The sequence below is a fragment of the Nomascus leucogenys genome, chromosome X (assembly GCF_006542625.1).
Source record: "Nomascus leucogenys isolate Asia chromosome X, Asia_NLE_v1, whole genome shotgun sequence".
NCBI lineage: Eukaryota > Metazoa > Chordata > Mammalia > Primates > Hylobatidae > Nomascus > Nomascus leucogenys.
The window spans coordinates 20,578-47,990 of NC_044406.1; the positions used below are offsets into that span (position 1 = coordinate 20,578).

The following is a 27,413-nucleotide window of genomic DNA, read 5'->3' on the forward strand; positions in this document are numbered from 1 at the left end:
AGGCTGAGTGGTGATCACCTGAGGTCAGGAGTTGGAGACCAGCCTGACCAACATGGTGAAACCCTGTCTCTACTACAAATACAAAAATTAGCCAGGTATGGTGATGGCACCTGTAATCCCAGCCACTCAGGAGGCTGAGGCAGGAGAATCGCTTGAACCCAGGAGGCAGAGGTTGCAGTGAGCTGAGATGGTGCCATGGCACTCCAGCCTGATGACAGAGCAAGACTTCATCTCAAAAAAAAAAAAGGGTCTCACTATGTTGCCCAGGCTGGCCTGTTGGCTCAGTCTGGCCTGCTGGCATCTTGATGTTGAACTTCCAGCCTCCAGAAGTGTGAGAGAACTGTTTTTTTGAGCCACCCAGTTTGCGGAAATTTGCACGACCCCCGGAAATGAATACAGAACCTGTTCAATCCATAGGACGATTAATTAGTGCTAATGATGGGTGAGCATATTGGTTTGGGATCAGTTCTACAGCTGATGAGTCAAGGGCTCAGGGGAGGCCTGACGCAGACTAGTATAGGGCTGCAAGGAGTGCCCAGAAAGCCAGGGAATTCCCACACGCTTTGTGATCCCCTAATAAGGTTAATGAAAATTTCTAGAGTGATCAGTCTTTGAGAACCGGGCAGGCAGCAGGGAGATTCAGGCAGCAGCCGTGAGCAGGTGGCTCTTCCCCAGCTTGCCGGCAGGCTCCGTGCTCCTTGAAGCAAGCGCTCCACAGGCTCTGGAAGCCACGGCTGGATTGGAGACAAGATGGGATGCTCAGAGGACCACGCCTATCGCCTCCTTAATGAGTACGCCAACGGCTTCATGGTGTCCCAGGTAGGATACGCTCTGTGGGACAAGGGGGAATAGACTTGCGTTCATCACACTCACGTTCCATTGTTGGGAGTGTCAGTCGAGAAAAATGATGAGTCTCTCTCATATTAGCAGGTGTATTTTGCACCGTGAAACATGTGTACCCACAACATAGCCTTAGGAGGTCCTGAAGCCATGTGTCCGGGGTGGTTGGGGGACAGCTTGGTTCGATACATTTTACAGAGACATGAGACATCAATCGATACATGTAAGTACATTGGGCCGGGCGCGGTGGCTCACGCCTGTGATCCCAGCACTTTCGGAGGCTGAAGCCGGTGGATCACCTGAGGTCGGGAGTTCGAGACCAGCCTGACCCACACAGAGAAACCCCGTCTCTACTAAAAACACAAAATTAGCCAGGCGCGGTGGCAGGTGCCTGTAGTTCCAGCTACTCGGGAGGCTGAGGCAGGAGAATTGCTTGAACCCAGGAGGCGGAGCTTGCAGTGAGCCGAGATTGCGCCACTGCATACAGCCTGGGCGACAGAGCAAGACTCTGTCCCAATTAAAAAAAAAAGCTTAAATGAAATACATAGGATTACAAACAAGACAATTTTTATTGAACTGCAAGTGTTGAAATTTTTAAAACATTTCATGATAGAGTTGTATATGTGGTTGTTTATTAGCCCAGTAAAGAATTACACTGTGCATTTATAATACAGGTGAGTTTTGAGGGTTCACCCACAGAGGAGCAATGCCTCATTCCTTTTTTTTATTTTTTTGAGATGGAGTCTTGCTCTGTGACACAGACTGGATTGCAGAGGCACGATCTTGGCTCACTGCAACATCCACCTCCAGGGTTCAGGCTATTCTCCTGCCTCAGCCTCCCAAGTATCTGGGATTACAGGCACCCACCACCATGCCCAGCTAATTTTTGTATTTTTAGTAGAGATGGGGTTTCACCATGTTGGCCAGGCTGGTCTTGAACTCCTGATGTCAAGTGATTCACCCGCCTCAGCCTCCCAACACCTCATTTCTTCTTCTCACGGAATAACATCGTGCTCGGTGAAGGAAGGCTGACCTGAAAGGCCCCATATGGTATGACTTCATTTATACGAAATGTCCAGAGCAGGCAAATCCTTCGAGGCGGAAAGTGGACTGGTGGTTTGCAGAAGCTGAGGAGGACTCTTGCTCTGTCGCCCAGGCTGGAGTGCAGTGGCATGATCCTGGCTTACTGCAAGCTCCGCCTCGCAGGTTCACGCCATTCTCCTGCCTCAGCCTCCCAAGTAGCTGAGACTACAGGTGCTCGCCACCACGCCTGGCTAATTTTTTGTATTTTTAGTAGAGATGAGGTTTCACCATGTTAGCCAGGATGGTCTCCATCTCCTGACCTCGTGATCCACCTGCCTCGGCCTCCCAAAGTGCTGGGATGACAGGCGTGAGCCACCGTGCCTGGCCAAAAATATTTTAAAAATTAGCCAGGTGGGGTGGTGCACACCTGTAGTCCCAGCTACTTGGGAGGCTGAGGCAGGAGAATTGCTTGAACCCGGGAGGCGGAGCTTGCAGTGAGCCGGGATCGTGCCACTGCACTCCAGCCTGGGGGACAGAGCGAGACTCCATCTCAAAAAAAAAAAAAAAAAAACAAAACAAACAAAACAAAAACGAGAATGGTTAATGGTGAATTTTATGAATTTTACTTTAATGCAAACATAGAGATAAATCAGAGATTTATTTATTTATTTATTTATTTATTTTTAAATTTTGAGACAGAGTCTTGCTGTGTCACCAGGCTGGAGTGCAATGGTGTGATCTTGGCTCACTGCAGCCTCCGCCTCCTGGGTTCAAGTGATTCTCCTACCTCAGGCTCCCGGGTACTTGGGATTACAGGTGCCTGCCACCAAACCTGGCTAATTATTTTATTTTGTTTTATTTTTTAAATTTATTTATTTTTCTGATATGGAGTTTCACTCTTGTTGCCCAGGCTGGAGTGCAGTGGCACAATCTCGGCTCACTGCAACCTCCACCTCCCGGGTTCAAGCAGTTCTCCTGCCTCAGCCTCCCGAGTAGCTGGGATGACAGGCATCCACCACCAGGCCCGGCTAATCTTTTTGTATTTTTAGTAGAGATGGGGTTTCACCATGTTGGCCAGGCTGATCTCGAACTCCTGACCTCAGGTGATCCACCCGCCTTGGCCTCCCAAAGTTCTGGGATTACAGGCATGCGCCATCACGTCCGGCTAATTTTTCTATTTTTTAGTAGAGACAGGGTTTCACTATGTTGACCAGGCTGGTCTGGAACTCCTGACCTCAAGGGATCCGCCCGCCTCGGCTTCCCAAAGTGCTGGGATGACAGGCATGAGCCGCTGCGCCCGGCCGAGATATAATTATTTTTTAACGCTCCCTCAGTGAATGAGAGTTCAGTGTGTTGGGTAAGGGTATAAAACAGTGCCAGGGTCTTGATGTGGTGACAGGCACTCTCTGCTGTATGGCTCGCCCATTTCTGTTCTGTTTGCTGAGCCCAACTGTTGAACTCATCTGCAGTTCCGAAAGATCTAAAGAGGCAATTGGAATGAAAGCATCCGTGGCTGACTTGATGGGCTGAGGGAGTGTGCTTCTCGCATGCAATCGCCGTTTATTTCCCAGGCCTTTTTGAGTAAAACTGCAGTTTTGACAAAACAAAACTCCACTGTTTGGCGGCTAAACAAGCCCTACGCTGAGAGACGCCTTCAGGTTAACATCTGTGACAACACCATCAAGATTACGGGTGCAGGTAGCGGCGATACGGGTGCTAAAACCGACTGAACTGGCCGGGCGCGGTGGCTCACGCCTGTCATCGCAGCACTCTGGGGGACCGAGGCGGGCGGATCACTTGAGGTCAGGAGTTCAAGACCAGCCTGGCCAACATGGTGAAACCCCGTCTCTACTAGAAGCATAAAAATTAGCCGGGCGTGGTGGTGGACACCTGTCATCCCAGTTACTCGGGAGGCTGAGGCAGGAGAATCGCTTGAACCCAGAGGAGGTAGAGGTTGCAGTGAGCTGAGATTATGCCACTGCACTCCAGCCTGGGTGTCGCAGTGAGACTCTGTCTCAAAACAAAAAACAAAAAGCACCAGCATTGTGAAAGGGGATCATGTGCTGACGGTATGTTGACATGTCTGCAACAGCTCTCGTGTGACATGAAAATATCTGTGGTTTCTCTCTGTCAGCAAGCCACCGGTTTTTTTGTTGTTTTTTTTTTTCCTTTTTTTTTTTTCCAGACAGTTTCCCTCTTGTTGCTCAGGCTGGAGTGCAGTGGCGCTATCTCGGCTCACTGCAACCTCTGCCTCCCAGGTTCAAGCAATTCTCCTGCCTCAGCCTCCCAAGTAGCTGGGACTACAGGCGTGTTCCACCACCCCCAGATAATTTTGTATTTTTAGTAGACACGGGGTTTCTCCATGTTGGTCAGGCTGGTCTCGAACTCCCAACCTCAGGTGATCCACCTCGGCCTCCAAAGTGCTGGGATTACAGGCGTGAGCCACCATGCCTGGCCCCCACAGGTTCTTGTGTCATGGCTGTGGTTTGCAAACACGCTCATGGTTGAAGGGAATATCGCATTTTAGGAAGAGGTAGTGAAAATTAGAGTGAAGTCTCTTCTCCTTCCTAGTTTGTAGAGCCCCTGAATTTTATCCCTAGGCCCCCAAGAGTTAGAAATACCTATTCCCCAGCCACCAATACGCAGAGCAGCCTCCACCTACCGAGTTCAAGCGATTCTCCTGCCTCAGCCTCCTGAGTACCTGGGATTACAGGTGCCTGCCACCAAGCCCGGCTAATTTTTTTTTTATTATTTTTATTTATTTTTCTTATATGAGGTTTCACTGTTGTTGCCCGGGCTGGAGTGCAGTGGCACGATCTCAGCTCACTGCAACCTCCGCCTCCCAGGTTCAAGCAATTCTCCTGCCTTAGCCTCCCAAGTAGTTGGGATTTCAGGTGTGCACCACCACGCCCGGCTAAGTTGTTGTATTTTTGGTAGAGACGGGGTTTCATCATGTTGGTCAGGCTGGTCTTGAACTCCTGACCTCAGGTGATCTGCCTGCCTTGGCCTCCCAAAGTGCTAGGATTACAGGTGTGAGCCACCACGCCCGGCTAATTTTTTGTATTTTTGGTAGAGATGGGGTTTCATCATGTTGGCCAGGCTGGTCTTGAACTCCTGACCTCAGGCGATCCTCTTGCCTCGGCCTCCCAAAGTGCTAGGGTTACAGGTACGCATCACCACATCTGGCTAATTTTTCTATTTTCTAGTAGAGGTGGGAATTCTGTTACTGTCCCAGACAACAGTAACTTGCTACCTTTGCCTCGTTTGACCACAGGCCTCCCGCTGGGGCTACTGACTGCTCATTCAAAGCCTGTCGCTGGTTCACAGCGGTGCAACAGTCACTTTAGGGCACATGATGCCATGTCATGGGTGTTGTCAGAAGTTGAACAGAACCAGAGTTAATGCAGAGTTAATACCAGCTTAAGAGGTTCAAACTTAGTACACCCTTAACAGAAACAATTAGCTAATGCAGCTTTCATAGACCAAGAGTGAATATCGTCTTAAGAAGACAACATTTAGTATACCCTCGGCCAGGCACAGTGGCTCACGCCTGTAATCCCAGCACTTTGGGAGGCCGAGGAGGGCGGATTACAAGGTCAGGAGCTCGAGACCAGCCTGGCCAATATGGTGAAACCCCATCTCTACTAAAAAATACAAAAATTAGCCGGGCGTGGTGGCAGGCGCCTGTAGTACCAGCTACTCGGGAAGCTGAGGCAGGAGAATGTCGTGAACCTGGGAGGCGGAGCTTGTAGTGAGCCGAGATCGTGCCACTGCACTCCAACCTGGGGGACAGAGCAGGACCCTGTCTCAAATAAAAAAAAAAAAGTGGGGGCTAGGGGAGGGATAGCATTAGGAGAAATACCTAATGTAGGTGATGGGTTGATGGGTGCAGCAAACCACCATGGCACATGTATACCTATGTAACAAACCTGCACATTCTGCACATGTACCCCAGAGCTTAAAGTATAATAATAATAATAATAATAATAATAATAAACAAAAACTCTTTGGGAGCAAAAAAAAAAAAAATCAAACTCAGCACACCCTTAACAGAAACAGTTAATGCACCTTTCATAGACCAAGAGGGAACTCAGCCATAAGAATCCAACATTTAATATACCGTTAAAAGAATAATTGAGACAGTCCCAAAAGGAATGAATACAACTTTAATGAATAAAACAGAACACAACGCTAATTTTAAAAGGTTAATACAACATTAAAGAACAAGAATTAATATAGCTTTTTTTTTTCTTTTTTTTTTGAGACCGAGTCTCACTCTGTTGCCCAGGCTGGAGTGCAGTGGCGTGATCTCGGCTCACTGCAACCTCTGCCTCCCAGGTTCAGGCGATTCTCCTGCCTCAGCCTCCCAAACAGGTGGGATTAAAGTGTGCACCACCACGCCTGGCTACTTTTTGTATTTTTAGTAGACACGGGGTTTCACTATGTTGGCCAGGCTGGTGTTGAACTCTTGACCTCAAGTGATCTGCCTGCCTCAGCCTCCCAAAGTGCTGGGATGACAGGCGCGAGCCACTGCACCTGGCCTAATATAGCTTTAATAGAAAAGGAGCTAATACAAGCTTAGAATAATAAACTTTATGCAGACTTACTGAAACAGTCAATGCAACCTTAACCAAACAGGATAACACGAGGTCAGGAGATCGAGACCATGGTGAAACCCCGCCTCGACTAAAAATACAAACAATTAGCCAGGCGTGGTGGCAGATGCCTGTAGTCCCAGCTACTAGGGAGGCTGAGGCGGGAGAATGGTGTGAACCCAGGAGGCGGAGGTTGCAGTGAGCCGAGATCACGCCATTGCACTCCAGCCAGGGCGACAGAGCGAGACTCCGTCTCAAAAAAAAAAAAAAAAAAAAAAAGAACAAGAACGAATAAAACCTTAATAGAATAACCTAACATACCCTTAATAGAGGAATTAATTAATACAATAAAATGAGAGCTAATACAAACTTAATATCATTAACAGAATAACAACTATAAAAACTTAATGAAACAAGTTAACACAATCTTAAGAGAACCAGTTCATAAGAAGAAGAATTAATACAACCTTAATAGACTGAAACTTAACATACCCTTAATAGAGCAATTAGTTAATATAAATAATACAAGAGCTAATACATCCTTAATACAATTAGCAGAATGACAACTATGGAAACTTAACACAATCTTATTAGAATTATTAATACAACTTTAATAGAATAAAACTTTCTACACCCTTAACGGAAAAAACTAGTTAATACAAAGTTATTAGAACAAGAGCTGCTGGGTGCAGTGGCTCACGGCTGTAATCTCAGCCTTGGGAGGCTGGGGTGGTGGATCACTAGAGGTCAGGAGTTCAAGACCAGCCTGGCCAACACGGAGGCTGAGGTGGGTGGATCACTAGAGGTCAGGAGTTCAAGACCAGCCTGGCCAACATGGAGAAACCCTGTCTCTACTAAAAATACAAAAATTAGCTGGGCATGGTGGTGGGTGCCTGTAATCCCAGCTACTCAGGAGGCTGAGACAGGAGAATCACTTGAACCCGGGAGGCGGAGGTTACAGTGAGCCGAGATTGCACCACTGCACTCCAACCTGGGTGACAGACAGAGCAAAACTCTGTCTCAAAACAAAGCAAAACAAAACCAAAAAATAAAGACCAACAGCTAATACAACCTTAATAGAATTAACTGAATAACAGGTATAGAAACTTAACAAGTTAATACAATCTTAATAGAATCAGTATTAATACAACCTTCATAGAATAAAACTTTCTACACCCTTAACAGAAAAATTTAGTTAATACAAACTTATTAGAGAAAGAGCTAATACAACCTTAATAGAATTAACAGAATAACAACTACAGAAACTTAACAAGTTAATACAATCTTAATAGAAGCAATGTTAATAGAACTTTATCACAGATGTTTTTAATCAGGGACTCATCCCAAGGGGAGACTCAGCAACATTTGGAGACAAATCTGGTTGTCACAACTGCTCACTGGGTGCTCCTAGCATCTGGTGGGTGGGGCCCAGGGATGCTGGTCAACACGTCACAATGTGCAAGATACAGTGAAACCCTGTCTCTACTAAAAATACAAAAAATTAGCCGGGCGTGGTGGCGGGCGCCTGTAGTCCCAGCTACTCGGGAGGCTGAGGCAGGAGAATGGTGTGAACCCGGGAGGCGCAGCTAGCAGTGAGCCGAGATTGCACCACTGCACTCCAACCTGGGTGACAGAGCGAGACTCCATCTCAAAAAAAATAAAAAAATAAAAAAAAGAATTCTCTGGCACCAAACGTCAGTAATGCCACACAGTTGAGAAACCCCACCTTATTAGGATAAGAATGAATAGAAGCATAATAACACAGTAAGAGTTAACACAACATCCAGCACTGCTAAATGGTTAGAGCTTCCCAGCGGGAAAGGCAGCAGTAGCTTCTGTTGTTAAGATAGTGACAGGCGGCCAGGTGCGGTGGCTCACACCTGTAATCCCAGCACTTTGGGAGGCCGAGGCGGGAGGATCACGAGGTCAAGAGATCGAGACCATCCTGGCCAACACGGTGAAACCCCGTCTCTACTAAAAATACAAAAATTAGCTGGGTGTGGTGGTGGGCACCTGTAATCCCAGCTATTCGGGATATGACTTCCTATCAGTAAGGTTGTTAGAGCCTTGGCACCCATCCAAAACTATGTGTGCAAGAAAAGAAATGCATGGATGATTTATTCTTTTTTTTTTTTTTTTTTTTTTGGAGACAGAGTCTTGCTCTGTTGCCCCAGCTGGAGTGCAATGGCGTGATCTCAGCTCACTGCAACCTCTGCCTCCTGGGTTCAAGCGATTCTCCTGCCTCAGCCTCCCAAGTAGCTGGGACTACAGGCATGCACCACCACACTCGGCTAATTTTGTATTTTTAGTAGAGACGGGGTTTCTCCATGTTGGTCAGGCTGGTCACGAACTCCCAACCTCAGTTGCTGTGCCCGCCTTGGCCTCCCAATATGCTGGGATTACAGGCGTGAGCCACCGCGCCCGGCTTTTTTTGTTTTTTTTTTCTTTTGTTTGTTTGTTTGTTTTGAGATAGGGTCTTGCTCTGTCGCCCAGGCTGGAGTGCAGCAGCATGATCACGGCTCACTGCAGCCTCAATCTCTCAGGCCCAAAAGATCCTCACACTTCAGCCTCCCAAGTAGCTGGGACTACAGGCACCTGCCATCATGCCTAGCTAATTTTTTTAAAAATTATTTTTGTAGAGATGGAGTCTTGCTATGTTGCCCAGGCTGGTCTCAAACTCCTGGGGTCAAGTGATCCTCCCTCCTCAGCCTCCCAAAGTGCTGGGATGGAAACTCAGTCCCCATGAAATCTTCACTCCACATTCCCTTCCCCCAGCATCTGGCAACCACCGCTCTGTTTTCTGCCTTTATGAATTTTTCTATTCTGGATATTTCATAGAAACAGAATCATAAGGCCGGGCATGGTGGCTCACACCTGTCATCCCAGCACTTTGGGAGGCCGAACCAGGCAGATCATGAGGTCAAGAGATCGAGACCATCCTGGCCAACATGGTGAAACCCCGTCTCTCCTAAAAATACAAAAATTAGCTGGGCATGGTGGTGGGTGCCTGTCATCCCAGCTACTCGGGAGGCTGAGGCAGGAGAATGGCGTGAACCCAGGAGGCAGAGCTTGCAGTGAGCTGAGATTGCGCCACTGCACTCCAGCCTAGGCGACAGAGTGAGACTCCATCTCAAAAAAAAAAAAAAAAATTACAAAAATTAGCTGAGTGTGGTGGCAGGTGCCTGTCATCCCAGCTACTCGGGAGGCTAAGACAGGAGAATGGCGTGAACCTGGGAGGTGGAGGTTGCAGTGAGTCACAATCGTACCACTGCACTCCAGCCTGGCAACAGAGTGACTCCATCTCAAAAAAAAAAGAAAAAGAAATAGAATGATAAAATATATGTTCTTTTGCGTGTGACATCTTCCACTGAGCGTAATGCCCTCAACATTCTTCCCTGTTGTAGAATTTCAGTGCTTCATTCCTTTTCATGGCTAAGTAATATTCCATTGTATGGATAGATCACATTTCATTTTACATTCATCTATTTGTTGGGATGTCATAGGGTCCTGCTCTGTTGCCCAGGCTGCAGGGCAGTGGGGACAGTCATAGGGTCCTGCTCTGTGGCCCAGGCTGCAGGGCAGTGGGGACAGTCATGACTCCCTGTGGCCTCCATACTCCCTGGCTCAAGCCATCCTCCCACCTCTGCCTTCTAAGATGCTGGAATGTCAGGCATGTGCCACCACATCTGGCCCCATTGATTTATTTCCCCCCCCCCCCCCCCCCCCCCCCCCCCCCCCCCCCCCCCCCCCCCCCCCCCCCTTATTTCCATGTTTTCATTATCGTGAATAATCCGGCTCTGAACATGGGTGTACAAGCATTTCTTCCAGACTCAGGGATTCTGGGTATAGTCCCAGGAGAGGAATTCCTGGACCACAGGGTGGTTCTCTGTTTGAACTTTTGAGGAACTAACGCCCTGTTTTCTTTTGCTTCTTTTTTTTTTTTATGAGACGGAGTCTCTGTCTGTCGCCCAGGCTGGAGTGCAGTGGCGCGATCTCGGCTCACTGCAAGCTCCGCCTCCTGGGATCACACCATTCTCCTGCCTCAGCCTCCCTAGTAGCTGGGATTACAGGCACCCGCCACCACGCCCGGCTAATTTTTTGTATTTTCAGTAGAGACGGGGTTTCACCATGTTGGCCAGGATGGTCTCGATCTCCTGACCTCGTGATCTGCCCGCCTCGGCCTCCCAAAGTGTTGGGATTACAGCCGTGAGCCACGGCATCCAGCTCTTTTTTTTTTTTTTTAACCATCGTGCCCAGCCCCGCCCTGTTTTCCACAGGGTGCAACCTCATTTAAAAATGCCTCCCGGCTGGGCGCATTAACCCATGCCTATAATCCCAGTGTTTTGGGAGGCCAAAGTCGGTGGATCACCTGAGGTCAGGAGTTTGAGACCAGCCTGGCCAACATGGTGAAACCCCATCTTTACTAAAAATACAAAAATTAGCCGGGCCTGGTGGAACAGGCCTGTAATCCCAGCTACTCGGGAGGCTGAGGCAGGAGAATGGCGTGAATCCAGGAGGCAGAGGTTGCAGTGAGCCGAGATCGTGCCACTGCACTCCAGCCTGGGCGACAGAGTGAGACTTCATCCCAAAAAAAGAAAAAAAAATTAATTAATTAATTAATAAAAATAAATAAATAAATAAAAAAGCCTGTTTTCCATAGTGATGCAACCTCATTTGATCCTGTCTCAAAAAAAATAATAAATGAATAAAAATATAAATAAAACAATGCTTTTCTCCCTAGCCTGCCATGGTATGGGGTGTTTCTAAGACTGTGATTCCCAGGAGGCTGAGCGCTGACCTTTTATTTCCGTTCCTGCTCCAAGGTTCTCTTCACCGCCTGCGAGCTGGGCGTGTTTGACCTTCTCGCCGAGGCTGCAGGGCCCCTGGACGTGGCGGCAGTGGCTGCAGGTGTGGGGGCCAGTTCCCATGGGACAGAGCTCCTGTTGGACATCTGTGTGTCCCTGAAGCTGCTGAAAGTGGAGACGAGAGGACGAAAAGGTGAGGACACGGGCGTTCTGAAGGAGGCGTTTTACGTGGGCACCCTCTGCAGCCCACGTGTTCTGTAAAAAGCGAGGCCGTCTCCATCCTGGCTAACACGGTGAAACCCCGTCTCTACTAAAAAAATACAAAACATTAGCCGGGCGTGGTGGCGGGCACCTGTAGTCCCAGCTACTCGGGAGGCTGAGGCAGGAGAATGGCGTGAACCCGGGAGGCAGAGCTTGCAGTGAGCCGAGATGGTGCCACTGCACTCCAGCCTGGGAGACAGAGCGAGACTCTGTCTGTATTTGCAGGTTTGGGGGTCATGTGGTTACTTCACAGCTACCGACCTCTGCCCTGCGGACGTCAAAGCTACCAGAGTGTGAGACCCAGGCTGGGGTATTCCTTGAGTCCAGGAGTTCGAGACCAGCCTGGGGCACGTATTTTTGACAGAGACAGGATTTCATCATGTTGGCCAGGCTGGTCTTGAACTCCTGACCTCAGGTGATCCACCCACCTCGGCCTCCCAAAGTGCTGAGATTACAGGCGTGAGCCACCATGCCCGGCCTCAATAAGTTATTTTAGACATTCTGTGGAATGTAAGGTACGTTTCCTCTCGTGGCTCATCTGTGTTTGTACTTGCTCTTCCCAAACTCCCGATGGGGATTTGTACAAACCGAACCCGACGGGGGTGCTAGCCGCCCCGGGTCACCTTTGTGCCTTCCATAGAAGGCCCCAGCTGTACGGGTGTTGGTGCTCCCAGGCGGGAGCAAGACCCCATCTCTAAAAAACAGATGGCGTTGGCATCATGTTGAAATCACGATGATGCCGAGGTGGGGAGCGTCCGCCGGCAGGAACTCGGAATCTCACTGCTTTTTCCCTGTTTTTTTTTGTGTGTTTCAGCTTTCTATCAAAACACAGAGCTGTCCAGCGCCTACCTGACCACGGTCAGCCCGACGTCACAGTGCAACATGCTGAAGTACATGGGCAGGACCAGCTACCGGTGCTGGGGCCACCTGGCAGATGCTGTGAGGTGGGGGCTGCACCCAGGTGGTGACCACGTCTCAGGACTCCCCCCGGGGGCTAGTGAAGGGGGCACTGGAGGAGGCGAAAGGGAAGGTTTCTTTTTCTTTTTTTTTTTTTTTTTTTTAAAAACAGAGTCTCGCTCTGTCACCCAGGCTGGAGTGCAGTGGCGCCATCTCAGCTCATTGCAAGCTCTGCCTCCCGGGTTCACGCCATTCTCCTGTCTCAGCCTCTCGAGTAGCTGGGACTACAGGAACCCACCACCTCGCCCGGCTAATTTTTTGTATTTTTAGTAGAGACGGGGTTTCACCATGTTAGCCAGGATGGTCTCGATCTCCTGACCTCGTGATCTGCCCGCCTACATGGTGGCAGGTACCTGTGGTCCCAGCTACTCAGGAGGCTAAGGCGGGGGAACTGCTTGAACTCAGGAGGCAGAGGTTGCAATGAGCTGAGATTGTGCCAATGCACTCCAGCCTGGGCAACAGAGCAAAAACTCTGTCTCAGAAAGAAAGGGGGGGGGGGAGGGAGGGAGGGAGGAAAGAAGGAAGGAAGGAGGAAGGAAGGGAGGAAGGAAGGGAGGGAGGGAGGGAAAGGGAGAGAGAGAGAGGAAGGAGGGAGGGAGGGAGGGAAAGAAGGGAAATAATGGAAAGAAAGAGAAAGACAGAGAAGGAAGGAAGGAAAGAGTGAAAGAGAGAAGACCTGGACTCAATAGAAAGGAGTGTCTGGGTGGTCGGGTGCAGTAGCGCATTCCTGTAATCCCAGCACTTTGGGAGGCTGAGGTGGGTGGATCACGGGGTCAGGAGATCGAGACCATCCTGGCTAACACGGTGAAACCCGTCTCTACTAAAAATACAAAAAATTAGCTGGGCGTGGTGGCAGGTGCCTGTAGTCCCAGCTACTTGGGAGGCTGAGGCAGGAGAATGGTGTGAACCCGGGAGGCGGAGCTTGCAGTGAGCTGAGATCGCGCCACTGCACTCCAGCCTGGGCGACAGAATGGGACTCCGTCTCAAAAAAAAAAAAAAAAAAAAAGAAAGGAGTGTCTGGGTTAAGATAGGGGGTTGTGGAGACCAAGGTTCTTATTATGTAGATGAAATCTTCAAGTAGCAGGCTTCAGAAAGAATAGACTGTTACTGTTTCTTATCTGACTTGGTTCTCTCCTGGATCCGAAAAAAGGAAGGAAAAGGAAGGCGATTCTCTCCAGAATGTGCATTTTCTCCACAACAGATAGCTTTAGAGGAGTATTTCAAGATACGGCAAAGAACATGTTTGGAGCTAAAATATTTTTATTTCTTTTTTTTTTTTTTTTTTGAGACAGAGTTTTGCTTTGTTGCCCAGGCTGGAGTGCAGTGGTACCATCTTGAATCACTGTAACCTCTGCCTCCCAGGTTTAAGCGATTCTCATGCCTTAACCTCCTGAGTAGCTAGGCGTATAGGCACCCACCACACCTGGCTGATTGTGTTTTAGTAGAGACGGGGTTTCACCCTGTTTTTGACGCTGGTCTCCAACTCCCGAGCTCAGGCTGTCTGCCCCCGTCTTGGCCTCCCAAAATGTTAAGATTACAGGTGTGAGCCACCACGCCCAGCCTTTTATTTTCTTCTTTATCTGTGATGTGTTGTTATGCCAGAGTCAGGTTGGAAAGTGAGCCATGTTATATAGAGTTAAATAAAACCCATCTCACGAGACTTTACAGTTTACAGAGCATGACTCCCCAGGCCCCTTAGATAAGAATTTGGGCAAGGAAGAAAAAGGTCGGGTGTAACCATTAAGTCCTCAGGTTTAAACAATTAAGCAACAGCTGGCCAGGCACGGTGGCTCACGCCTGTAATCCCAGCACTTTGGGAGGCCGAGGCAGGTGGATCACCTGAGGTCAGGAGTTCGAGACCAGCCTGACCAACATGGTGAAACCCCATCTCTACTAAAAAATACAAAAATTAGCCAGGCGTGGTGGCAGGTGCCTGTAATCCAAGCTACTTGGGAGGCTGAGGCAGGAGAATTGCTTGAACCCAGGAGGTGGAGATTGCAGTGAGCCGATATCGTGCCATTGCACTCCAGCCTGGGTGAGAGAGTGAGACTCTGTCTCATAAAATAAAATAAAATAGTTAAACAACAGCCTCCCTTGTCTTTTCTTAGAGAAGGAAAGAACCAGTACCTGGAGACGTTTGGCGTTCCCGCTGAAGAGCTTTTTACGGCCATCTACAGGTAACATCCATCACTTTGAAACCAACAGCTCAGATAAGATTCTGTTTATTTTTAAAGGACTTAGGAGACTCAATCCATTTACTCAAATGGCACAACCCAGGAGAAAGTTGCCATTTAATTTAAAATAACATCCCCCACCCCCACGACTACCCCAGATTTGGCTCGTCTGATATTCAAATTGATCAGATTCCTGAGGAGGTGCAACTTGACGCTTCCTTCCAAAGGACTACCCACAAACTCCGTGTTTATGTAGAAACTGGAGGCATGGGAGGGGCGCAGTGGCTCACGCCTGCAATCCCAGCACTCTGGGAGGCCGAGGCAGGTGGATCACCTGAGGTCAGGACTTCGAGACCAGCCTGGCCAACAGGGTGAAACCCCGTCTCTACTAAAAATACAAAAATTAGCCGGGCGTGGTGGCGGACACCTGTAATCCCAGCTACTCGGGAGGCTGAGGCAGGAGAACTGCTTGAACCCGGGAGGCAGAGGTTGCGGTGAGCTGAGATTGCGCCAATGCACTCCAGCCTGGGCAATAAGAGTGAAACTCCGTCTCAAAAAAAAAAAAAAGAAAGAAAGAAAAGAAAATAGAGGCCCAGTTTTTGATTTGGTCAGAGGTGAAGGTGAGGCCGGGTGAGACCTCAGCTCTTCACTTTGCTCTGCGGACGTGGACACAGCTTTGGCCTTCGCCTGAAGCTCTTACCTAGAATTCCCACATGGAGGTGAATTGATGGGTCCGTCCAGTGTTCCAGCTGGCTGAGGCATGGAGTAGGGAAGGGTATGAAGGACAAGGGGATGCCTGAGTGGTTTGCCTGCCCCTCCAGCCTCTCCTCTCCTCCCCTCCTCTCCCTTCCCCTCCCCTCCCCTCTCCTTCCATCCTGTTCCGTCTCTTTTCCTCTTCCATCTCCTCTCTTTCTCTCTTTTTCCTTCTCTTCTCTCCTCTCTTTTCCTCTCCACCTTCCCCCTCCTCTCTCCCATCTTCTCTCTCTTGTCTCCTCTCTCTTCTTCCCTCTCTCCTTTCCTCTCCTTTTCCCTCCCATCTCCTTTCTCCTCTTTTCTTCTTCCTTTCTCCTCTCTTTGCTCCTTTCTTTCTCTTCCCGTCTCTCCTCTCTTTTCATTTCCACCTCTCCCTTCCCCTCCCTTCACCTGCCTCTCTCCTCCTCTCCCGTCTTCTCCTTTTTCTTGTCTTCTCTGTTTTCATGCCCCGTAGTTTTCTTTCTTTCTCCGTTTTTTTCTCCCTTTCTTTCTTTCTTTCTTTCTTTCTTTCTTTCTTTCTTTCTTTCTTTTCTTTCTTTCTTTCTTCTTCCTTCCTTCATTCCTTCCTCTTTCTTTCTGCCTGCCTTCCTTCCTTCCTCTCTTTCTTTTTATCTTTCTTGCTTGCTGTCTCTTTTTTTCCTACCTTCCATCCTTTCTTCCTTCCTCCCTCCCTCTCTCCTTCCTTCCTTCCTTCCTTCCTTACCTCCCACCCTCTCTCCTTCCCTCCCTCCCTTCCTTCCGTCCCTCTGTCCCTTGGTCCTTCCTTCCGTCCCTCCAACCCACCCTCTCTCCTTTCCTCCCTCTGTCACCCATCCCTTCCTTCCTTCCTTCTTTCTTCCTTCCTTCTTTTCTTCCTTCCTTCCCTCACACCCTCCTTCCTTCCTTTCTTTCTTTCTTTCTTTCTTTCTTTTCCTTTCTTTCTTTTTCTTCTTTCTTTCTTTCTTCCTTCCTTCCTTCCCTCACACCCTCCCTCCCTCCTTTCTTTCTTTCTTTCTTTTTCTTCCTTCCTTCCTTTCTTTATATATATATATATACACATGTGTATGTATATGTGAATATGTGTATCTGTTTAGTGGGCGCAAGTACCCGTCTCTTCCATGCTTACATGTTGCAGAATGGAGCCTGGGCTTTTAGTGTGCCCATCACCTGAATAGTGACCCTGGTACCTAAGAGGCAACTTTTCAGCCCTCGCTACTCTGAGGCAAACCCCTACAGCAGGCTCTGCAGAGAGGATAGGAGGAGAGAGGGAGCCCTGGGGGGGAGGAGGAGGAACTGCTTCCAACACCAGAGCCCTGTCCGCCTCCGTCTCCACCTACCCTTCTTGGCTCCATCTCACCTGCCTCCCTTCCTAGTTCCTGCCTTTTCTCTAGCCTCTTCCCCTGCCACCTGAATTCCCACCTTCTGGGGCCCCTGCCCCAGGATGTGTAGACCCCCCACCCCCATTCCTGGATTTGTCCTCCGGAGCTGAGCTCTGTGGGTGGGGGGACATATTATTGACTTTCCTCTTAGAAAACATCTAAACTCCTCTTCTGGTAGAAATCCCTTCCCATCCAAAGAACAATCATCTGTTCTGACTCAACTCCAGGTTTCCCAGAGCTGAGCACACTTTGGTGGCTGACCCACGGTTCCCCCATCCCGAATTACTTCTGTTCCATTTCACAAATGCAACGCTCGCAGGTGCACCTGTGGGGTACAGCTCTGTTCTCAACAGGGGGTTACGTATGCCCTTGCTCTGGACGCTTGCCCGGATTCTCACCATCTTGACAAGTGTGGTTTTGCACGCCAGGTCTGAGGGCGAGCGGCTACAGTTCATGCAAGCTCTGCAGGAGGCCTGGAGCGTCAACGGGAGAAGCGTGTTGACCGCCTTTGACCTGTCAGTGTTCCCGCTAATGTGTGACCTCGGTGGTAAGTACCCCTCACCCCTAATACCTCGGAGGTATGGCTCCTGTTCTGTATGGGGAATGTGTTATAAATGCCTTTTACTTTCTCAATTCTGATGCTTGGTAAGTACCCCCTGCCCCCAAAACCTCAGAGCTGTGTCTCCTGTTCTCTATGGAGAGTGTGTTAGCAATGTCTTTTTTCTGAGATGGAGTCTTGCTCTCTCGCCCAGGCTGGAGTGCAGTGGCACGATCTCAGCTCACTGCAACCACCACCTCCTGGGTTCAAGCAATTCTGCTGCCTCAGCCTCCTGAGTAGCCTACAGGTGCAAGCTGCCACACCCGGCTAATTTTTTGTATTTTTAGTAGAGATGGGGTGTCACCATCTTGGCCAGGCTGGTCTCGATCTCTTGACCTTGTGATCCACCCACCTCGGCCTCCCAAAGTTCTGGGTTGACAAGCATGACCCACCATGACCGGCCCAGCAATATCTTTTATTTTCTGCATTCTGATGCTTGGTAAGTAGCCCCCACCCCCAAAACCTCGGAGCTGCATCTCCTATTCTGTGTGGGGAATGTGTTATTTGTGTCTTTTATTTTCTGCATTCTGATGCTTTGACATGTGCAGCCTTGCTGGTCTTAGAGGAATCACTCCACCCAGCACAGGGCACTTCCTAGAGTCAGCAAACATCTCCTCTGCAAGCACACGTTTCTATTTCTTTCTTTTTTTTTTTTTTTTTTTTTTTAAGATGGAATCTTGCTCCATTGCCCAGGCTGGAGTGCAGTGGCATGATCTCGGCTCACTGCAACCCCTGCCTCCTGGGTCCAAGCAATTCTCCTGCCTCAGCCTCCTGAGTAGCTGGGATTACAGGCACCTGCCACCACACCGGGCTAATTTTTTTTTTTTTTTTTTTTTTTTTTGAGATGAAGTCTCACTCTGTCGCCCAGGCTGGAGTGCAATGCTGCGATCTCGGCTCACTGCAACCTCCACCTCCCAGGTTCAAGCAATTATCCTGCCTCAGCCTCCTGAGTAGCTGGGATTACAGGTGCCTGCCACCACGCCCGGCTAATTTTTTTTTTGATACAGAGTCTCACTCTGTCACCCAGGCTAGAGTGCAGTGGCGGGATCTCGGCTCACTGCAACCTCTGCCTCCCAGGCTCAAGCGATTCTCCTGCCTCAGCCTCCCGAGTAGGTGGGATTACAGGTGCACATCACTATGTGAGGCTAATTTTTGTATTTTTTAATAGAGACGAGGTTTTGCCGTGTTGGCGAGGCTGGTCTTGATCTCTTGACCTCATGATCCACCGGCCTTGGCCTCCCAAAGTGCCGGGATTACAGGCGTGAGCCACCATGCCTAGCTCATTTTAAAACTTTTTTGTAGAGACTGAGTGTCTCTATGTTGCCCTGGCTAGTCTCAGACTCCTGGGCTCGTGCAATCCTGCTGCCTCAGCCTCCAAAAGTGCTGGGATTACAGGCGTGAGCCACCACACCCAGGCCGAGCTTGCTTTTTTTTTTTTTTTTTTTTTTTTGAGATGGAGTCTTGCTCTGTTGCCCAGGCTGGAGTGCAGTGGCGCGATCTCCGCTCACTGCAACCTCCGCCTCCTGGGTTCCCGCCATTCTCCTGCCTCAGCCTTCTGAGTAGCTGGAACTAAAGGTGCCACCACCACGCCTGGATAATTGTATTGTTTTAGTAGAGGTGAGGTTTCTCCATGTTAGCCAGGATGGTCTCGATCTCCTAACCTCGTGATCCACCGGCCTTGGCCTCCCAAAGTGCCGGGATTACAGGCGTGAGCCACCACGCCTAGCTCATTTTAAAACTTTTTTGTAGAGACTGAGTGTCTCTATGTTGACCTGGCTGGTCTCAGACTCCTGGGCTCGTGCAGTCCACCTGCCTCGGCCTCCCAGAGTGATGGGATTACAGGCGTGAGCCACCACACCTGGCCCTGAGCTTGCTTTTCAAATACAAACCCGCCAACCCCGGGCTCGCCCCGAAGGACCTGCTCTACCCGATAGGGCTGTCACACTCCAGACTGTGATCCACCCACCCTATCTGCCTCCTGTGACTCAGTGAATCACTTAGCACAGCTCCTGGCTGGTAGAAGGCCCTCTGCAGAGTGAGGAGCGTCTGCCAGTTTATTAGTTTTAGTCACTGTGAGTAGGGATAGAGAGAGTTCAGGATCCCCCCTGCCTGGAGAGCAGCTTGGTAAGAAAATAATGAACAAGTAGACCGGGTGTGGTGGCTCACGCCTGTCATCCCAGCACTTTGGGAGGCCTAGGCGGTGCATTCCTGAGCAGTCGGTCATGGTTTGACATCCTAAAAAACACGGGCCAGTGTCATCCCAGCACTTTGGGAGGCCGAGGCGGGTGCATCTCCTGAGGTCAGGATTTGAGACCAGCCTGGCCAACATGGTGAAAACCTGTCTCTACTAAAAATACAAAAACTTAGCCAGGCGTGGTGGCAGGTGCCTGTCATCCCAGATACTCAGGAGGCTGAGGCAGGAGAATCGCTTGTACCCGGGAAGCGGAGGTTGCAGTGAGCGGAGATGACACCACTGCCCTACAGCCTGGGTGACAGAGCGAGAGTCTGTCTCAAAATAAATAGATAAATAAAAAGACTGACTTTCTACGGAAATAATGGACAAGGAGCACAGGGCTGGAGGTCTCTGTGGCCCACGATGGATTTTGCACGCACGACTTACAGGGGCTTCTGAATGCAGCTTGTTACTGTGTCCTTCTCTTAGCTGTTGGCTGCCCTTGGCTGGACAGGTGCGCCGGCTTCAAGAGCACACAGTTCCGTGGCCATGTGGAAGCTTGGAGCTTGGGTCAGCCCAGCCAGGAAGACCACCTGAACTCAGGGGCCTGTAGACAGTCGTGTCACCGTCAAGATCAGACATGGTGGATAAAAAAGGATGAGTTTGGCTGGGCGTGGTGGCTCATGCCTGTCATCCCAGCACTTTGGGAGGCCGAGGCGGGCAGATCACAATGTCAGGAGATCGAGACCATGCTGGGTAACACGGAGAAACGCCATCTCTACTAAAAATACAAAAAAAAATTTAGCTGGGCGTGGTGGCGGGCACCTGTAGTCCCAGCTACTCGGGAGGCTGAGGCAGGAGAATGGCGTGAACCCGGGAGGCAGAGCTTGCAGTGAGCCGAGATCGTGCCACTGCACTCCAGCCTGGGCGACAGAGCAAGACTCCATCTCAAAAAAAAAAAAAAAAAAGGATGCGTTCATGTCCTTTGCAGGGACATGGATGAAGCTGGAAACCATCATTCTCAGCAAACTATCACAAGGACAGAAAACCAAACACCGCATGTTCTCACTCATAGGTGCGAATTGAACAATGAGAACACATGGACACAGGAAGGGGAACATCACACTCTGGGGCCTGTCGGGGGCTGGGGCATTTGCGGAGGGAGAGCATTAGGAGAAATACCTAATGTACGTGACGGGTTGATGGGTGCAGCAAACCACCATGGCACATGGATACTTATGTAACAAACCTGCCTGTTCTGCACATGTACCCCAGAACTTAAAGTATAATAAAAAGAAAAAAAAGACCAGACATGGCGGAAGGACCCAAGTTCCTGGGTTGGACCCTTCATGAGTCCATGTTGTGTGGGGGGTGAGTGACGTCTCCCAGGTTCATCTCTGAGGGTCAAACACGCTGTGTCCCCTTCCAGGTGGCTCCGGAGCTCTGGCTAAGGAATGCGTATCTCTGTACCCTAGATGTAAGGTCACCATTTTTGACATCCCAGAAGTGGTGCAGACGGCAAAGCAGCACTTCTCATTCCAGGATGAAGAACAGATTGACTTCCGGGAAGGTGTGTTTGTGTCTGTCGGGAAGCAGAGATGTGTCTCACGGCTTCTCCAGGGGGACTGGATGCTTCTGGGAAATGATGAGGGTGTGATGTGCTTTCCTTCTCGCTCCTGACAACGCCCTCAAGTCAACACTGTCTGTTATTCATGATGGATGGAAAGCTGGGTGTAGGTAGAGTTTTCTTACAATTATTATTATTTTTTATTTTTGGCACAGAGTCTCGCTCTGTCACCCAGGCTGGAGTGCAGTGGCACGATCTCAGCTCACTGCAACCTCCACCTCCGGGGTTCAAGCGATTCTCCTGCCTCAGCCTCCCGAGTAGCTGAGATTACAGGCGCCCGCCACCACGCCCGGCTAATTTTTGTATTTTTAGTAGAGACGGGGTTTCACCATGTTGGCCAGGCTGGTCTCGAACTCCCGACCTCAGGTGATCCGCCCACCTCGGCCTCCTGAAGTGCTGGGATTACAGGCTGGAGTGCAATCTCAGCTCACCGCAACCTCCCCGTCCTGGGTTCAAGCGATTTTCCTACCTCAGCCTCCCAAGTAGCTGGAATTACAGGCACCCGCCACCACGCCCCGCTAGTTTTGTATTTTTAGTAGAGACAGGGTTTCACCATGTTGGCCAGGCTGGTCTTGAACTCCCAACCTCAGGTGATCTGCCCGCTTCGGCCTCCCAAAGTGCTGGGATTACAGGCGTGAGCCACTGTGCCCAACCAGGTAAGTCCTTCAGTGGTGAATTCTGAGAGTTGTTACACCTGTCAGCCGAGCAGTGTGCACTGTATTCAATGTGGAGTCTTTTCACAAACTTATTTTATTTTATTTATTTATTTTTGAGACAGAGTTGCATCGGTCACCCAGGCTGGAGTTCAGTGGCACAATCTCGGCTCATTGCACCCTCCACCTTCCCAGTTCAAGCAATTCTTCTGCCTCAGCCTCCTGAGTAGCTGGGATTATGGTGGCTGCTACCACACCTGACTAATTTTTGTGTTTTTTAGTAGAGACGGGATTTTATCATGTTGGGCAGGCTGGTCTCGAACTCCTGACCTAGGACGATCTGCCTGCCTCAGCCTCCCAAAGTGCCAGGATTACAGGCGTGAGCCACCGTGCCTGGCCTTTCTCTCTCTTTCTCTTTTTCTTTTTCTTTTTCTTTTTTTTTTTTTTTGAGAGTCTTTTATCTCTTACCCACCTCCCACATTTCACCCTGAGTCCCCAAAATTCATTGTATCATTCGTATGTCTTTGCATCTTCATATCTCAGCTCCCACTTATAAGTGAGAATATCCAATATATGGTTTTTCATTCCTGAGTTACTTCACTGAAAACAGCGGCCTCCAACTCCATCCGAGTTGCTGCAAAGGTCATTATTTAGTTCCGTTTTATGGCTGAGTTGTATTCCATGGAGAAAACACCAAATATAAATAGCTTGCTCATGGGAGGCTGAGATGAGACCTGAAGGATGAGAAGAACCCGGTTTGTGTGAAAGAAACAGCCTTGTTGGCCGGGCGCGGTGGCTCACGCCTATAATCCCAGCACTTTGGGAGGCCGAGGTGGGCAGATCACAAGGTCAAGAGATCGAGACCATCCTGGCCAACACGGTGAAACCCCATCTCTACTAACAATACAAAAATTAGCTGGGTATGGTGGCGCGTGCCTGTAGTCCCAGCTACTTGAGGCTGAGGTAGGAGAATCGCTTGAACCGGGAGGCGGAGGTTGCAGTGAGCTGAGATCCCGCCACTGCACTCCAGCCTGGTGACAGAGTGACACGCCATCTTAAAAAAAAAATAGAAAAGAAAGAGCCTTGTTTTAGGAACAGTCAGCACATGCCGAGGTCCTGAGCTGGAGAAGGCTTTAAGATTTCCTGTTACAGCATCTATTGTCCTGTTTTCATGCTACTTTCTAAGAGTGTTACGAGTTAGGGTCCAGGCCTGGTGCGGTGGCTCACGCCTGTAATCCCAGCACTTTGGGAGCCTGAGGCAGGCAGATCACGAGGTCAGGAGATCGACACCATCCTGGCTAACATGGTGTAACCCCGTCTCCACTAAAAATAAAAAGAAAAATTAGCCAAGCATGGTGGTGGATGCCTGTAGTCCCAGCTACTCGGGAGGCTGAGGCAGGAGAATGGCGTGAACCCGGGAGGTGGAGCTTGCAGTGAGCCGAGATGGCACCACTGCACTCCAGCCTGGGTGACAAGAGTGACACTCTGTCTCAAAAATAGAAAGAAAAAAAAAAGTTTGTAGCAGGGGTTGTTGGTTGGATAGGACCTGAGAGAAATTGCTTTTTTGTTCATGGTTTTGCAACCTGAACAACTGTTAGGTTACCTTATGGTTTTACGGGAAACATCCAGACTTGGAATCTGGAAGCCTGTATGTGACTTCCGTTTACCATGAGACTCCAGGCAAACTGCCTAACTTCTGTGACACACAGTCATATCATTTCTTTTTTCTTTCTTTTTTTTTCTTTCTTTTTTCTTTTGAGACTGAGTTTCACTCTTGTTGCCCAGGCTGGAGTGCAATGGCGGGATCTTGGCTCACCGCAACCTCCACCTCCCAGGTTCAAGAGATTCTCCTGCCTCAGCCTCCCGAGTAGCTGGGATTACAGGCATGGGCCACCACATCCAGCTAATTTTTTTTTTTTTGAGACGGAGTCTAGCTCTGTTGCCCAGGCTGGAGTGCAGTGGTGTGATCTCGGCTCACTGCAATCTCCGCCTCCCGGGTTCACGCCATTCTCCTGCCTCAGCCTCCAGAGAAGCTGGGACTACAGGTGCCCGCCACCATGCCTGGCTAATTTTTTTTGTATTTTTAGTAGAGACGGGGTTTCACTATGTTTGCCAGGATGGTCTCGATCTCCTGACCACGTGATCTGCCCACCTCGGCCTCCCAAAGTGCTGGGATTACAAGTGTGAGCCATCGCGCCCGGCCTTTTTTTGTATTTTTAGTAGAGATGGGGTTTCACCATGTTGGCCAGGCTGGTCTTGAACCCTTGACCTCAGGTGATCCGCCCGCCTCAGCCTCCCAAAGTGCTGGGATTACAGGAGTGAGCCACCGTGCCTGGCCTGAGTTAACTCTTTTCTTTTTCTTTTTCTTTTCTTTTTTTTTGAGACGGAGTCTCACTCTGTCGCCAAGGCTGGAGTGCAGTGGCGGGATCTCGGCTCACTGCAACCTCCACCTCCCGGGTTCATGCCGTTCTCCTGCCTCAGCCTCCAGAGAAGCTGGGACTACAGGTGCCCGCCACCATGCCTGGCTAATTTTTTTTGTATTTTTAGTAGAGACGGGGTTTCACTGTGTTAGCTAGCATGGTCTCAATCTCCTGACCTCGTGATCTGCTTGCCTCAGGCTCCCAAAGTGCTGGGATTACAGGTGTGAGCCACTGAGCCTGGCCTTTTTTTTTTTTTTTTTTGAGATGGAGTCTCACTCTGTTGCCCAGGCTGGAGTGCAGTGGTGTGATCTTGGCTCACTGCAACCTCCGCCTCCTGGGTTCAAGCCATTCTCTGCCTCAGCCTCCCGAGTAGCTGAGATTACAGGCGTCCACCACCATGCCCGGACAATTTTTGTATTTTTAGTAGGGATGGGGTTTCACCATCTTGGCCAGGCTGGTCTTGAACTCCTGACGTCGTGATCCACCCACCTTGGCCTCCCAAAGTGCTGGGATGACAGGAATGAGCCACCGCGCCTGGCCTGAGTTAACTCTTTACTGCACAGAGCTCACCAAGATCCCTCCCAAGATTGGCACCTTATAATTTTGAGGGAAAACTATGACGAGACTTGAGTGTTTGACATCGCACACACATAAAGGGTCAGCCTTGCGTATTTACTTTAAATCTGGAGAACAGGTCTTGACTGTAGGTTCAGTTCAAGTCATCAGTTAGGAGCTGCTGACTGAATTCCCAGGGACTCCTGGAATCCACGGCTTTGGGTGATATCAGCAGTTGTGCTTTTGCAGGGGACATCAGGGAAAGGAAAGCAAAGGAAAGCAAAGGAAGGGAAGGGAAGGGAAGGGGAGGGGAGGGGAGGGGAGGGGAGGGGAGGGGAGGGGAGGGGAGGGGAAGGCAAGGGAGAAAATGGGCCGGGCACTGTGGCTCACACCTGTAATCCCAGCACTTTGGGAGGCCAAGGCAGGCGGATCACCTGAGGTTGGGAGTTCGAGACCAGCCTCAGTAACGTGGAGAACTCCTGTCTGTACAAAAAATACAAAAATTAGCCAGGCGTGGTGGCGCATGCCTGTAGTCCCAGCTACTCAGGAGGCTGAGGCAGGAGAATCGCTTGAACCCAGGAGGCAGAGGTTGCGGTGAGCCGAGATCATGCCATTGCACTCCAGCCTGGGCAACAAGAGCAAAACTCCATCTCAAAAAAAAAAAACAAAAAGAAATAATAATATGATTTTTTTTAAGGAGAAGGAGAGAAAGAGGCCACACTTATCATTCAGTATCTTCTTATCTTTCTCCTGAGCCTTTTCGTTTTTCAAGGTTAGGTCTGCAGGTCACTAGCCTGGAAGACCTGGGAAAGGCATGACCCATCCAGGTGACCTTTATGTGCCTGGAATAGGTTTAGTCAAATGGGATTGGGTTGCAGGCTGACCTCATGGTGCCTGCTCTGTGTTCTAGGGGATTTCTTTAAAGACCCCCTTCCGGAAGCAGATCTGTACATCCTGGCCAGGATCCTCCATGACTGGGCAGATGGAAAGTGCTCACACCTGCTGGAGAGCATCTACCACACTTGCAAGCCAGGTAAGTTGTGGGGTTTGCATTTCAGCGTGTGCTTGTGACTCGGGGCAGAATTGCAGGAGTCACATTTAGAGGGCAGGCACTGAAATCATCCCACAGGTGAGTGTAGACATCCTGCCAAATGGCTTTCCTTCTAGATAACGACCTACAATATATAGGGTCCTAATTTCTATTCTATTGATAAAACGACATAAAGATGGAAAAAGTGAAAGGTCCTCTGAAACTTCAGTGGCCTCATTTTGATGAAATTCTTTCAGAATTAGGCTAGTATTTGTGTGTGTGATGAGGACAGTGCCCCACTCACTTCTGAGGTCCACCCATCCTGATGGTCCATGAGGATGTGAGCACAACCTCTGTGTATGTGTTGGGGACAGTGTCCCGGTTCTCCTGTGAGGTCCATCCATCCTGGTGATTCATGAGGACATGGGCACAACCTATGTGTGTGTGATGGGGACAGTGTCCCAGTTCTCCTGTGACGTCCACCCATCCTGATGCTTCATGAGGACTTGGGCACAACCTCTGTGTATGTGTTGGGGACAGTGTCCCAATTCTCCTGTGAGGTCCACCCATCCTGATGCTTCATGAGGACATGGGCACAGCCTCTCTGTGTGTGATGGGGACAGTGTCCCAGTGTCCTATGAGGTCCACCCATCCTGATGGTCCATGAGGACGTGGACACAGCCTCTATGTGTGTGTGAAGGGGACAGTGTCCCAGTTCTCCTGTGAGGTCCACCCATCCTGATGGTCCATGAGGACATGGGCACAGCCTGTGTGTATGTCTTGGGGACAGTGTCCCAGTGTCCTGTGAGGTCCACCCATCCTGATGGTTCATGAGGACATGGGCACAATCTCTGTGTGTGTGATGGGGACAGTGTCCCAGTGTCCTATGAGGTCCACCCATCCTGATGATTCATGAGGACATGGGCACAACCTCTGTGTGTGTGTGAAGGGGACAGTGTCCCAGTTCTCCTGTGAGGTCCATCCATCCTGGTGGTCCATGAGGACGTGGACACAGCCTCTCTGTGTGTGGTGGGGACAGTGTCCCAGTGTCCTATGAGGTCCACCCATCCTGATGGTCCATGAGGACGTGGACACAGCCTCTGTGTGTGTGATGGGGACAGTGTCCCAGTTCTCCTGTGAGGTCCATCCATCCTGATGGTTCATGAGGACATGGGCACAGCCTCTGAGTGTGTGATGGGGACCATGCCCCGACTGTCCTCTGAGATCTGGCTATCCTTATGGTTCACTGGGACTTTGGCACAGCCTGTCTGTGTGTTCGTGTGTGATGTGGACTGTGCCCCTCCCTTTCTAGGTGGTGGCATTCTGGTCATTGAAAGCCTCCTGGATGAAGACAGGCGGGGTCCTCTGCTCACACAGCTCTACTCTCTGAACATGCTTGTGCAGACAGAAGGCCAGGAGAGGACCCCCACCCACTACCACACGCTCCTCTCTTCTGCTGGCTTCAGAGACTTCCAGTTTAAGAAAACAGGAGCCATTTATGATGCCATTTTAGCCAGGAAATAACTTTTTCTTGTGATCTGGAACTACCGTCAAAGCACACAAGACATAATAATAAAGAGATGTATCTCCA

General features: G+C 49.9%; 1 protein-coding gene across 3 annotated transcripts; it reads left to right on the top strand.

Moving 5' to 3' along the window:
* The first annotated feature begins 602 nt into the window (after positions 1-602).
* Positions 603-27,413, top strand: ASMT (acetylserotonin O-methyltransferase). Of its 3 annotated transcripts, XM_030806957.1 has the most exons (9): positions 603-819; positions 11,282-11,456; positions 12,339-12,468; positions 14,590-14,658; positions 17,195-17,313; positions 20,529-20,612; positions 20,967-21,107; positions 25,703-25,825; positions 27,135-27,413. In XM_030806957.1, exons 1-9 carry the CDS (start codon positions 751-753, stop codon positions 27,344-27,346), a joined length of 1,122 nt encoding a protein of 373 aa, XP_030662817.1. In that variant the 5' UTR covers positions 603-750; the 3' UTR covers positions 27,347-27,413. The 3 variants fall into 3 exon arrangements, with proteins under 3 accessions (XP_030662817.1, XP_030662819.1, XP_030662818.1); XM_030806958.1 differs by lacking the exon at positions 20,529-20,612 and having other exon boundaries at positions 751-819; XM_030806959.1 differs by lacking the exons at positions 20,529-20,612; positions 20,967-21,107 and having other exon boundaries at positions 684-819.

What these genes read in the sequence shown, in the direction of transcription:
- ASMT (XM_030806957.1), top strand. Translation starts at nt 751, where the DNA reads ATGGGATGCTCAGAGGACCACGCCTATCGCCTCCTTAATGAGTACGCC. An exon ending in ACAGATTGACTTCCGGGAAG is followed by an intron (nt 21,108 to 25,702) that starts GTGTGTTTGTGT and finishes TCTGTGTTCTAG; the next exon opens with GGGATTTCTTTAAAGACCCC. An exon ending in CTACCACACTTGCAAGCCAG is followed by an intron (nt 25,826 to 27,134) that starts GTAAGTTGTGGG and finishes CTCCCTTTCTAG; the next exon opens with GTGGTGGCATTCTGGTCATT.